Source organism: Danio rerio, chromosome 3 (genome assembly GCF_049306965.1).
Source record: "Danio rerio strain Tuebingen ecotype United States chromosome 3, GRCz12tu, whole genome shotgun sequence".
NCBI lineage: Eukaryota > Metazoa > Chordata > Actinopteri > Cypriniformes > Danionidae > Danio > Danio rerio.
Window position 1 is genome coordinate 4,145,102 of NC_133178.1, and position 14,899 is coordinate 4,160,000.

Sequence of the window (14,899 nt, forward strand, 5' to 3'; positions counted from 1 at the left end):
CGGCGTGACGGCCGCAGCGGAAGCCATATGCCCCAGGAGCCTCTGAAAATATTTCAGTGGGACCACTAACTTGCTGTCGAGCTCCCTCAGACAGTTCAGCAGCAGGCGAGCGCGCTCTCCGGAGAGGCGCGCTACCATGGTGACCGAGTCCAGCTCCATCCCGAGAAAAGAGATCCTCTGCACCGGGGCGAGTTTGCTCTTTTCCCAGTTGACCTGCAACCCCAATAGGCGGAGATGCCGGAGCACCTCGTCTCTGTGCGCAGTCAATTGCTCCCGAGAGTGGGCTAAAATCAGCCAGTCGTCGAGACAATTGAGTACGCGGATGCCCGCAAGCCGCAGAGGCGCTAGGGCACCCTCCGCGAGTTTGGTGAAGACCCGCGGAGACAGAGAGAGCCCGAAGGGGAGGACCTTGTACTGCCATGCTCGACCTTCGAACGCAAACCGCAGAAACTGACGGTGGCGTGGAAGAATGGAGACATGAAAATACGCGTCCTTCAGGTCTATGGCTGCAAACCAATCCTGAGGACGAACGCATCGGAGGATGCGCCTCTGCGTAAGCATTCTGAACGGCAGCTTGTGAAGGCAGCGATTCAAAACGCGCAGATCTAGGATTGGCCGTGACCCACCGCTCTTTTTGGGTACGATGAAGTACGGGCTGTAAAACCCGCTCTCCATCTCGGCTGGAGGCACCGGCTCGATTGCACCCTTCGCCAGGAGGGCAGCAATCTCCTCTCGCAAGACAGGGGCGGACAGGGGATTGACCCTGGTGAAATACACGCCCGTAAACCTGGGAGGCCGTTTGGAGAACTGTAGTTCGTAGCCGAGTCTGATCGTGCGTATGAGCCACCGCGAGGGGCTGGCCCGCGCTAATCAATCAGGCAGAGCCCTCGCTAATGACGTCATCGCAGCAATCGTTGACGTACCCGCGGAGGGGCAGCGAGGAGCGGGTGTGCTGATCCGGGGAGCGCGAGGGTCCCACAGAAGAGCTGGAGGAGAGCGTTTCGCTCTGGCTCCGCACCCTGACTCCTGAGAGGGGGCTTGGGGGCTGGGAGAAGGGAGACCGTCCCCCCAGCGCCCGAGAGCCGCTGGCGGAGCATGCAAGCCCTGCGAGCTGAGAGGCAACGCGTCCCAGACTGGCGGGGCTTGAGCTGTCACATCCGGGGAAGGGAGAAAATGCTTTTTGATCGAAACTTTGGTGGCACTGAAAAGTACCGTTGGATTTTGGGCCCCGCCCTCCAGCGGGGAAAGAGCAAGTCTCCTCTTCTCCGGATGGCCTGTCTCAGGGACGCTTCGCGGTCCGTTTACCGGACTTAGCGGCGCCCTGGGCAGGAGGGGCTACCGGCTTTCGGCGTGCTCGACGCGCTCGCTTCGCCGGAGGCGGAGGCGGGGGCGGGGCATCGGCCGTTGGCGGGCGCCCTCGGCGAGGAACAGCGGAGGTGGATGGCTCGGCCGGGGATGGAGCAGGCTTACGGCCCCGCCGATAGATGACTCTGCCCATCGCATCCGACTGCTCGCTCACCGGACGCAGCGCGGGCAGAGAAAGGTGCCCTCCAGGACTGCGTAAGCCTACTGTGCACTTCCGGGAAGAAGGGGACGAGAGGCTTCGAAGGCTTCGCCTTCTGATCCTCTACGTAACACCCATCTAGTCGGTCCGGCCGCGGGGCTGGGGGATAAACCATCTCCAACCCGACGGCCGAAGCAGCCCGAGAAAGCACGGCCAACATGTCCGCTTCAGGATCCGTTTTGACGGCGCTCGCTTGCCCAGAGGGGGCGAGCGGGTCCGGATCATCGTCGGACAATGAAAGCCCGCCCTCCGATGCCGCGGAGGACATCTGATCTCCGGTGTCAGCGAGCGTGAGAGCTACCATCTGATTAGACGGATCACTCTCAGTACCCGAAGCTTGGATGGAGCGCTTGGAGGAGCGAGAGGTCCGCGAGCCCGTGGGCGGCGGATTGTCTTTCGCTGAAGCCCTCAGATCTGCCCGAGCGCCCGCTGCAGAACAGAAGGCAACTGGGGTGGCTCGCTCTCTTACGAAAGCTAACCGCGATCTCAACTGCGCAACGGTCATGGCATCGCAGTGACGACATGAACCGCCCCCGAGCACCACATTAACATGCTGGACCCCCAAACATGTAATGCAGTGATCGTGTCCATCATCCGGAGCCAGGAAACCCCCGTAACCAGAAACGCACAGTCGGAGCGCCATCCTGAAAAGGACGTGCTGCACGACTGTGTTGCTCTTTTAGGATTTGCAACAATACGCACCGCTCTTGGAGGACCGGACCCAAAGGGACGCCAGGCAAGGGAGATACCCAGCTCGACCGTCTGCCGCTGCGTGGACTCGCTCTGGACCGGGATGAAAATCGTTCTCTCGAATGGCTGTAGATCAGCAGGAGGAACCCTCATAAGCTCGATCAGAAAAGGCTCTGAAGCGAAAAGGATAGCGTCTGCTGGCGCCAGGTGAGCTTATATGCTCAGTTGATTGCTTATGCCACTCACCTGCGCAGGCTTGCGCTGCCAATTCATTCTTAATTGGCCCGTTCAATACTCTTTCAGACGAGTAGCTTCTGAACCGAACCTCCCAATGCGTGGATTTTACAATCAAATCCACTTATAGTGCTGGAGTTCCCCCCGAAGGGGAACTACAATTCCCATCAGCCCATGCTTGACCATCATCCCTTGCGGTCTGTTGTCACTACAGATCCAGTAATGCGGAAATGGAGTGTGCTGCTAGAAGCGGGGATGAAAAAGAGCTGGAAAACTCTAAAGCGGGTGTTGTCGCCGCGCGCGTACTGAATAACGGTTTTGTCGCGCGAGTTCTTATCAGCTGTGTTGTCGCGCGCGTACTGAATAGCGGTGTTGTCAGCACACTGTTTAGATTGATGCAGACATGAGACTCATGGCTTGTCCTCTCAAGTGGGGGAAAGACAATGCACAACGTTACCCACTGCTGTCAACCTGGGCCAAGTCATATCTCTCTTGTCCCAGAAACCTGTCCCAAATGAGAGGGTTTTTTTTTCTGTTGCAGGGGACATTGTAAATGCCCAGAGATACCAGCTTTTACCAGATTATGTTTATATGATAATTTTCCTTAAAACCCATCTCTATCTAAGTGAGTGAGTGATTAAATGTTGAATGTGATGAGTTTTCAACAATACTAAATTGAAACTTTATTTTTTTACATGGTTTAATATTTTTTTGTTATTAAAATTGAAGTTCCTGTTTCAAAGCTAACAGATAGATGGCTAATTTGTATGTCATTGACACTTTTGGCACTTTTTTGGAGTATTTTCATAAGTTTTGTTTTTTCCTGTAAATGATTCAATAAATACCGTACCGTGACATTCATACCGAGGTATTACCGTACCGTGAAATTCTGATACCGTTACATCCCTAGTGATTAGATGCCCCAATTTTCCCAGGACAGTCCCTTATTTCGGCACGAGTCAAAAGTAGGCTAACCAAGCTCGAACAAAAAAATACATTTCAAACAGTCTTCATCTTTGATGCACTTGTACATGTAGTAACAGGAGCTGGGATAGGGGGAATCATGTTGAATGGACTCATAACTGAAGCATTGTCTCGACCGCACAACAGTTACAGCTGGACTCAAACCGGCAACCGCACAATCCTTCTATCACACAATATAATCGAGACAGTGCACGGACAAATCAAATAACCTATTCAAGCCCATCACATACTCCATCGTTGCAGAGTATCTATCTCAAGTAAATACACTCGGTTATGCTTTACAGTAAGTCTAAGAGTGCTTTCACACCTGTGAATCGATTTAGATGTTCCTAAACAGGGATTAAAATAGCTACATTGTTGCTCTTTGCTCTTGGTGCGGTTCACTTTCACACGGCAACATTTCTAAACAGACCAAATAAGCTAAAACAAGTCACGTGTGAGTAAACTCTCCTCACATTGGTCAGAGTTTCATAGTTTATTATGCAGTGTCCCGCTCAGCTGACATGCGTCCTTATCTTAATTTATGGCGATGAGCAATAAGACATTATAAGCGAAAAGCAGCGCTTTAATTTTGAATGGTGACGCCCACAGACAACATCACCAAATCTAAATCAGGGAGAAGACTCTCTCATACAGAGCCCTTGGCTAGACTGCACTTCGGTCAATGTTCCTAACGAATAAACAGCTCTCGTTAATAGTTCAGCATGCTTTCACTTTCATATTTGACATGAGACGCACATTTACCAGTAGGAATGATGATATCCTGCCCTGCTCATAATTCTCTCTTCATTTAGCCGTATGCCTATGACATATCCATAAAACACTGTGATATAGCCGGGCTCAGATCGACTTGCTTTCTCAATACAATCGATCTGCTCCAGAGTTTGTTTCAATCAAGCTGAAACCACCTCATTCAGGCGATCTCGGATCGATTGATTTGGCGCAGATCCGAGCACGACTGCTGGATTCACACATGCCAAACGAACCGCGCTAACTGGGCAAACGAGACAGGTTCCCAAACAAAAGTCTCGGTGTGAAAGCACCCTAACTGATCAAGTTAGAAAGCAATCTTTTTGCTTATGAATATTTACTCTGCCCGTTTCATGAAAACGACAAAAATTCATATGGAGCAATGAAATATTGTGCTGGCGTTCATCAGACAAAATATCTGATGCGAAAACAAACAAACAAATAAAATAAAATAAAATAAAATAAAATAAAATAAAATAAAATAAATAAATAAACAACTAAATAAATAAATAAACAAACAAACATAAATAAATAAACAAACAACTAAATAAATAAATAAATATAAATATGTTAATAAATAAACAAACAAACAAACAAACAAACAACTAAATAAATAGATAAATAACTAAATAAATAAATAAACAACTAAATAAATAAACAACTAAATAAATAGATAAACAACTAAATAAATAAATAAACATAAATAAATAAACAAACAACTAAATAAATAAATAAACAAACATAAATAAATAAATAAATGAATAAATAAACAAACAAACAACTAAATAACTAACTAACTAACTAACTAAATAAATAAACAACTAAATAAATAAATAAACAACTAAATAAATAAATAAACAACTAAATAAATAAATAAATAAATAAACATAAATAAATAAACAAACAACTAAATAAATAAATAAACATAAATAAATAAATAAATAAATAAATAAACAAACAACTAAATAAACAAATAAACATAAATAAATAAATAAACAAACAACTAAATAACTAAATAACTAACTAACTAACTAACTAACTAACTAACTAACTAACTAACTAACTAACTAAATAAATAAATAAATAAATAAATAAATAAATAAATAAATAAATAAATAAATAAATAAATAAAATAGGAATGCTAGACATCGGTAACTCAAAAGACCACAATAAGCTATTTTGGATATTTGAAGCATGGATATTAAGAATATTACATTTTTGGGAATGTATGGTCAGCTAAAGTTCTAAAGAAACGTTTCAAAGGTAAACCTCTATTTAAAGCATTTATTATAAAGCACTGATTTAGGAAGTTTGCAAATGTTTTTTGTTTTGCTGATTTTTGCAGCCTGTTTGAACTTTAAAGTTCATATTATGTCATTACTTAATTTTGTATACTTGCAGGCCTATTTTAATGAAATAGAAACAAATGCAATAATCAAATATAAATCAAATAGTGGGAAACTAGACAATGATATGAATTAATAAATTATTAACAATAACAACAATGCATTTATATATATATATATATATATATATATATATATATATATATATATATATATATATATATATATATATATATATATATATATATATATATATATAAATGCATTGTTGTTGTTATTGTTAATAGTTTATTAATATATATGTATAGCTTTGTGAGGTAAAAAATTAAAAGGGGTGCCCTTGAATTTGCTAGGTGTCCTTAATCCGGCCCTGTCAATTGGTGAAGTTAGTTCCCCGCCATTGGCATACTTGGTTTGGGACCTGTGGAGCTGCGCATAGATGGATTTGCTCTTCAGTGTTTGAACTTTCAGCAGTGAAAATTAAACACTGAACTGAACTGAAAACTGGACTGACACAGTTTACATTTACAAGAACTTCTAAGCTGCTTTAACACAATCTACATTGTAAAAGTGCTAGAGAAAGAAAGATGATATGAATATTCCCTCAAACATGATCGGTCAGTCTTAACAACACACACAGTTTCATCCAGAGACTCTTTCAGCATGCAGTCTGTTCACGATGGAGAAACTCAACTCAGGCGTTATTAAACTCAATATCCTGCTTCAGCAGAAACACACGTCACACCGCGGAAGTGAACGGGTTGTGGAAAACACCAAACAGCTTTAGTTTGACTACAAACACACTCCAGAAACACGACACACTTAAACCATCGTCATCTTCAGCGCATGAAGGTTTAGTCATGGAAAAATACATAAACCTACAAATGCCAGTAGTCCACTCAGTCATCATAACCTCCACGACAACTAGACTACAAATACATCCTGAAAAGGCTGACATTAACACTGGAGCACACTGAATACATAAACGCTAACGCTTCAGTTCATTAGGTCACATTCATTAAGAATAAACACCCCATAATTACATGTACAGTATATACACAAGTATTGAACTATTAGTGTCAACCTGTTGGGTCAGGTTAGCTGATGTCCAGCAGATATGAGCAGATATTTAATACTGTGATAGTCAGATAAACAAACACACACACACACACACACACACACTCACACAGAGAGAGAGAGTAAACGCCGAGATAAACAGATTTTGTCAGACTTCAGGCTGTTTTTCTGTGGACTGAGGAGGTTCGAGATCCTACCAGGAGTTCGGCCTCGGCTGGACTGGAGGAAATCGACTCTTCATTTAGTGAAGCGTCTGCTGGATCTCCTTCACTGTCCATCACCTCCGCTGCTCATACACACACGTGCACACAAACACACACATACACACACATACACACATACACACATGTACTGCTGTCTGCTGTCAGAGCCCAGAGCAGCATGAAGACTGAAGAGAAGACTTCCGCTCTGAGAATACAACGCTACTGCTTCCTGTTCAGAGCTAGAGTGTGTACACACACACACACACACGCACACACAAACACTACTGCTTACACACACACTACTGCTTACACACACACACACAGTACTGCTGCTCACGCATGCACACAGGCACGTGCACATGCACACACACATACACACACACACACACACTACTAGTTGATGTGCACACAAACACATACATTACTGCTGCTCACACATGCACATACACTTGCAAACACACACACACACACACACACACACACACACAATGCAAAACACATACACACACACACAATGCAAAACACGTACACAAACAAACAAACTACTAGTTGATGTACACACAAACACACACACACTACTGCCGCTCACACATGCACACACACACACACGCATATTACTGCAAACACATGAACACTCACACACACACTACTACCACTCACACATGCACACACACTTACGCAAATTACTGCAAAAACACAAGCACTTACACACACACACATGCACACACACACACACACACGCACGCACGCACACACACACACAACTACAAACACACAAGCTCGCTCTCTCTCTCTCTCTCTCTCTCTCTCATACACAAAACTACAAACACTACTACCGCTCACACACACACACACACACACACACAATACAACACACACACACGCATGCACACACACACACACAACTACAAACACACAAGCTCGCTCTCTCTCTCTCTTTCTCTCATACACAAAACTACAAACACTACTACCGCTCACACACACACACACACACACACACAATACAACACACACACACGCATGCACACACACACACACAACTACAAACACACAAGCTCGCTCTCTCTCTCTCTTTCTCTCATACACAAAACTACAAACACTACTACCGCTCACACACACACACACACACACACACAATACAACACACACACACGCATGCACACACACACACACAACTACAAACACACAAGCTCGCTCTCTCTCTCTCTTTCTCTCATACACAAAACTACAAACACTACTACCGCTCACACACACACACACACACAATACAACACACACACACACACACACACACAAACACACACACACAATGCAACACACACACAGAAACAAATACACACACACACACACAAACACACACAATGCAAAACACATACACACAAACAAACACACACACACACACACACACACACACAATGCAACACATCACACAAACAAATACACACACACACACAATGCTACACATCACACAAACAAATACACACACACACACACACACACACAAACACAAACAATGCAAACACATACACACAAACAAATACACACACACACAAACACACACAATGCAAAACACTTACACACACACAATGCAAAACACAAACACCCACACATACACACAAACTACTAGTTGATGTACACACAAACACAAATTACTGCCGCTCACACATGCACATACACTACTGCAAATACACAAGTACACACACACACAAACAAACACACGCACTCACACTACTAGTGGATGTACACAAACACACTACTACCGCTCACACATGCACACACACACACACACACACACACACACACACACACACACACACACACACACACACACACACACACGCATATTACTGCAAACACACAAACATTCTCTCTCTCTCTCTCTCTCACACACACACACAACTACAAACACTACTACTGTTCACACACACACACACACACACACACACACACAATACAAAACACATACACACACACACACACACACACACTCTAATTCATAGCAACAAGCACAGTAATGCACATTAACATTAATGTACAGGAGAAACACACAAACACACACACACACACACACACACACACACACACACACACACACACACACTACTGCTGCGCACACAATACTGCTGTATACAGAAACACTACTGGTGCTCACACACATACACACACACAAATGCAAAAATGTCCACACACACATATACATTCTCTAGTTTATAGCAACAGGCTACCACACACATACACACACACGCACGCACACACACACACACACACACACACACACACACACAATACTGCAGTTAATTCACACACAGAAACACTACTGGTGCACACGCACAAACACACACACAAATGCAAAACAACACAAGCACACACACACAATTTAAGTAATAGCACCAAGCACACTAATGCACAGCAACACACAAATGTACAGGTGAAACACACACACACACACAAACAGACGTGTGTTTTATTACACAACAGCACGCTTATGCACACAAATGCACAGTACACACACACACACACACAGAGGAAAATTAATGCATAAAGCCCATCCAATGTGTTTGCACACACACACACACACACACGCACGGCTCACTTTAGAAATCTCTCAACCGACTTCCTGTTCAGAGGCGAGCTCTGCAGAAATGGCTGTGTGTTAATTCACCGTATGACATTAGTGAACCTTCCGACTGCCAGAGAGGAAATGAAACTGTCCAAAGAAACACACGCATGGGCATCATCCTGTAGTGATCAGCGGTAAAGCCAGAAACTTGTGGAAATTAATTTCCAACATAAACAAATGCTGCAGAGTTACCACTAAACTCTGACCCTTTTCTTAAGCTCATCAGAAAGTGGCAATTGAGACCGTGACCATCTGTCTTTTGTTTATCTGAAAGACAAAGGTGTTAAGAGCCCAGGACTTGCTTCTTGATCCAATCAACTTTTGACATCGTCTCAAACTCAGAGATACACATGGATCAGTAAACTTGCATGTCACAAAAGAGACACAAATGGAAAATTTCACGTCATATACCTGTATATTCAAATGATCATGTATATATTTAATATGCACTGCTTGAAATACTTCACTGTATGAAACTTTGCTTATTAAGGTTTATATATGAATGCTTGGGTAAAGATCAACATTACATAGCGATGTTTAGACTCTATCTATTCCAAATAATGCCTTGGGTAAATTAGATGTGGTTTGGAAAGTGAATTATGCATAGGAAAATATTTAAGACTCTTAAATATTATCATAGTTAACCAGTGGACTATGACTATGCAAATGCAGGCCACATTATGGATGACACCTCCCAGTGACTAACTCACAGGATCATCCAATCACAATGCTGGATTTGAAAGGTGACATCCTTCAATACCGCCTTCCAGAGAAAGTATTAAAGACATTGCTGGTAAAAAGTCTGTGAAGTGTGGGTCCTAAAGAGTGTGTCCTAAAAGGTGGTCGAAGAGTGGTCAAAGTGTGGTTCATGGTGGTTTGCGGGGTTTTGTCCTAGACATCAGACCTTTTGCTGCGTGTTCCAGCAAGGATTTGGTAATTGGATTCACAGTGCTTTTTCCAAGGCGTCTGAACCATCGCATCAAGGCCACCACCTCCAAAAATCTGCGTGTCCCAGATTTCCAGGAACTCTACCTTCAAAGAAAAGGCATCGGCGTGTTCCCAGCATCGAACCACCACCTCCAGAAATCTCCAATTTCTGCGTGTTCCAGAAGATACCGATTTCTACGCTCAAGGATAAAGACGTCGGCGTGTCCCCGACATCAGACCACCACCTCCAGAAATCTCCAATTTCTGCGTGTTCCAGAAGATACCGATTTCTACGCTCAAGGATAAAGACGTCGGCGTGTCCCCGACATCAGACCACCACCTCCAGAAATCTCCAATTTCTGCGTGTTCCAGAAGATACAGATTTCTACGCTCAAGGATAAAGACGTCGGCGTGTTCCCGACATCGAACCACCACTTCTAGAAATCTCCAGTCTGCGTGTTCCAGAAACTACAGATTTCTTCCACCCAAAGCTCAAGAGAGCCAAGTCTGCTCGTTTCATGCTTCAAGATCTGCAGGAAGATCCAACTTCTTCCATCCACTGCATCAAAGGCAGAAACGTAAATATTCCACTTTCCAACCCTTTAAATTAGACCTTGGCATAGTGTGTTTCAGTATAAAATATTCTAATTAATTAGATGTTTAAAACTGATATTCTTTAATAACAAAAACTTGCTCAGTTCTTTGTTATTGTAAAATAAGGTTTACCTTACCTTAACTTAATCACCTTCATCACTTGCCTATGCACTTCATTTATTGTACATTTAATAATTGTAGTTACCCTTGATTACTATTTTGTTAATAAATACACATTTATTACAATTGTGTCTTCCTTGTGTTGATAATACAGAAAAAGGCTCTACAAGTCAAACGATCTCATTATCCTTCAGATTTGGCCAGATAATAAACTCCTCATTTGTATAATTTAACTAACAATATTTTATTGTTAATTATTTTGACAGTGGAAAGCTGTCTGGTGCCCCGTTTAAAAGGAGTTAGTTATCTGTTATATCTACATCATTTGGTCCCCTACGGGAGATTAAAATATCAATATTAATATCAATACCGAAATATTGATTTTGATATTTGATAAATCCAATTATCACTACATTATTTGGTGCCCCGCGTGAGGCCTGGCTTAGATTGAAATTGAGCCTTCTGTTTTATCAACACAATGTTTATGCACTAATAAAACTGCAATTGAGGTAACTTTAGCAGGAAACTATTTCAGTCATCAAATTTAGACAGTAACCAGTTGCCAGGTTCCCTTTAAGCCTGACTTGATTGTTGTCCCTGCTCAAATACTTGGTACTATTTATGAATAGGGTGTTTATGAAGTGATAAAAGTTTGTGATTTGCCATTATGTCCTGAACCAACTTTATTATGGCAGAGATTTTCTGATTTCAAAATCAGTAAATCGTAGTCTTGTAATTCTGAATTATAACTGAATTGCTACTTGCATGTATAACAAAGGTTTGGTTCACCTTTTGAGTCTATTTAAATTCAGAGTTTCTTTGTGAAACCGGTCAGGCAACGTTAACACCTCTGACCATTCAGTGATAAGTGCTAAATTAATCAAGCCCCATTCAGTGTGTGACACCCATTGTCTTAGTTGTAGACTAGCCGGCACTTATGTGTTAAACATTCCACAGTTTACCTTGGTTGGGGGGTGCATTTATTTTATATAGAAAACACAAGTTTATATATTAAATAAATATGGCTGATATAACAGTTGAAGCAGTGAGTCAAGCTGTAAAAGCTGCTCCATTTTTGAAGCATCTTTTTAGCCTAGCACAAAATTTACCTGTACAACCAAATCAGGATATTTCCCTCCCCCAAGATCAGAACAAAGTTTTATATTTGAAGTTTGAGGAGCTCAAAAACGAACTGGCTGATTTGCGTAGGGATAATTTGAAGCTAAAAGCTGAGATATGTAGATTGTCTTCAGAGACAAAAAGCCTACATGCTATAACTGAGAGTCAGGAAGAACAGCTTGAAGATGTGAAAACTGACATGGCCGCTCTGCAAACAGAGCTTGTCCAGACCCAAACTGACTTTTCAGCACAAACAGAGGGGTTAAATTCTCTGAGGTCTAGAGAAACTAGGACCAAAGCTGAAGTAAGATCAGCATTGCGTGACATTTCTGAGCTGAGATAGAAGCATGAAATGGACAAGGACGATTGGATTAGAGAAATGGATTGGATTGTGGACCAGATTAGTGAATTTGAGGGAGCCAGACATTTTTCCCCCAAGCACCCTGAATCCCAAACCGAGCACCCCCGCTCCTTTGATTCAGCAGGTAGGGAACCCCTGTTGTGTAGCTTTGAAAACAGAAAGCGTTATCAGGGTAGTGATAATGTCAGAGCCCGTAGTGGTCTAAGCCTAAGTGCTGACCCATTTAGTAACTATGAAGTTGCATCCAACTCTCATAATACTGTCCTATCTCAACCTAAGTCTCCAAGTATGCCACCTCCAAGCGATCATTTGTCATTACTTAAGGAACTGGCATGTGACATTGAAGTGTTTAATCCTGAAACACCAGGAAACAGCATTGAGCTGTACCTTAAAGATGTCCATTTTGCCTTGTCATACCTCCCTGAGATTACTATGTCAGATAAACTTTTCATTTTGAGGACGACAACAACACAAGCTGTCCATAGTTTTATTGACAGGCAGAGTCCAGCAATTTCCAATGATTTCAATGAATTGTGCAAAGCCCTTGCAGCAGAATTTACTCTACATGAAAACCCCTATACCTCTCGTCTGTCAGCTTTTAAAATCAAGCAAGGCCGCCATGAGTCTCCTAGAGAGTACTATGAGCGTTTAAGAGAGATGTATTTTGCTGGTAAAGATTATCCTGATGCGGAGGAAGACCCTTTGTTCAAGCACCTGTTTGTTGCTAACCTTTACCCCACAGTTAGAAAACAGCTCGCACTTTTCAACATTGAAAAGACTTGGGCAAGTGAGTTGAGGCAACTTGCAATACGAGCTTGGGATAGTGGGAAGGTAAATGCAGATAGAAAGAACAAAGAATATGCTTACATTTCTGAACCTGGACAGGACAGAAAGAACAAAAAGTTTCCCGCACATTTGGATGTAGTGTCAGAACCTGACCAAAACAGGATTCCTAGCAAATACAAATTCTTCCCCCAATCAAAGTCCTTTGACAAGAATGCCAAAAAGCCCTCTGCTGGAGAGAAAAGGCAGCATAAGGACAGAAGGGAGAGTAGACAGAAAAGAAAGAGAGATGATCCAGGAAACAACTGGAATATGGGTAATGGAATTAGGCAGTCCAGAGGTTTTGAAAGTAGGCATGATGATGATTTATTATCAAAAATGCACAACATGCTTCAAGAGCACCTCAAAAGCCTTAATTCTGAGGAGCATAGCTCCACAGACAGAGACCAGGTTACCTCTGCTTGACCAGGTCAGGTCACCTTCCTCCCCACCTAATTCACACATCAGAGAGTGAATGTCAGCCATAGGGAGGGAGGGGGGGTAGCTTAAAACGAACAGGGCCTTCAAAGTCAGCAGACTTTTAATTGCCCCTGTCATCACATTCCTTTAATTCAGGAAAGGAGTCATAATTCTTTGTCTCAGTTGAAATATTCCAATCAGTCTCTAATTGTACATGCAAACTGATATTTTTTCTTCATGCCTTTGACAATCCTCTAGATGGTCAAACCAACAGACAAGACCACTCATAAACTAGTTACTTGGCACCTTATGTAAAATATTGCAAATCACAGCCAATGTTGTAAAAATTGTTGCTAGTTTCAGCCTTGCAATCTTTCCTTATAGGACATCCTTCCAAAGAGAAGAATAGTTTGATTGAACCTGTAGTACCGCTGCAGAAGCAGGCAGAACCTTCATATTTTAAACAGACCTTACCATACCATTAGCAGGGTAATTAAGATAATGGATGTCATATAGAATGTGACTTGACCCATTAGTTAGTCTTTAAAAGAATGCAAATTTTACTTAATGCCAAAGTGAGCTTTGCTCCTGATAAAATGGCAACACATGACATCATGTCATATTTGGTACCAAGTGAACTTGTTTAAGGAATCGGTCAGTCGGGCAAAGAAAGGAACTATGCATAATATGCAGGTGCACTCAGTGTACATCCTTGACAGTGCAACACCAAATTATGTCATTATCAAATTTGGTTTCTTGCTAAAGATGCTTTCGTTTCAGACAAACATTTTTCAGTATTCACTTCTAAAACTCAATGTCATGTAACTGTTAAGCCTCTTGCATAAAATTTCCATTTCCACATAAACTCTTCAAATAGTTCTTAAATTAATTGGAAATTCAGTCATATTACTGCTATGCCAATGGTCAAAAGGGAAAGTTAAGTGGTATGTTTTGTTCCTGTTTTACTTTATTCCATTGTCCAGATCAAAGACTTCAGTCCTCGATTCGAACAAGGAGGGGGGATGTAGTGATCAGCGGTAAAGCCAGAAACTTGTGGAAATTAATTTC

General features: G+C 42.4%; 1 protein-coding gene across 4 annotated transcripts in view; it reads right to left on the bottom strand.

The window, feature by feature from the left end:
- The window catches only part of pkn1b (protein kinase N1b), a 134,000-nt gene that overhangs the window by 76,519 nt on the left and 42,582 nt on the right, over positions 1–14,899 (bottom strand). The window contains exon 1 of one of the 4 annotated variants that reach the window (XM_073934357.1): positions 6,843–7,035. Coding sequence (XP_073790458.1) covers positions 6,843–6,923 — 81 coding nt within the window. The 5' untranslated portion in view covers positions 6,924–7,035. 4 annotated transcript variants of the gene reach the window in all.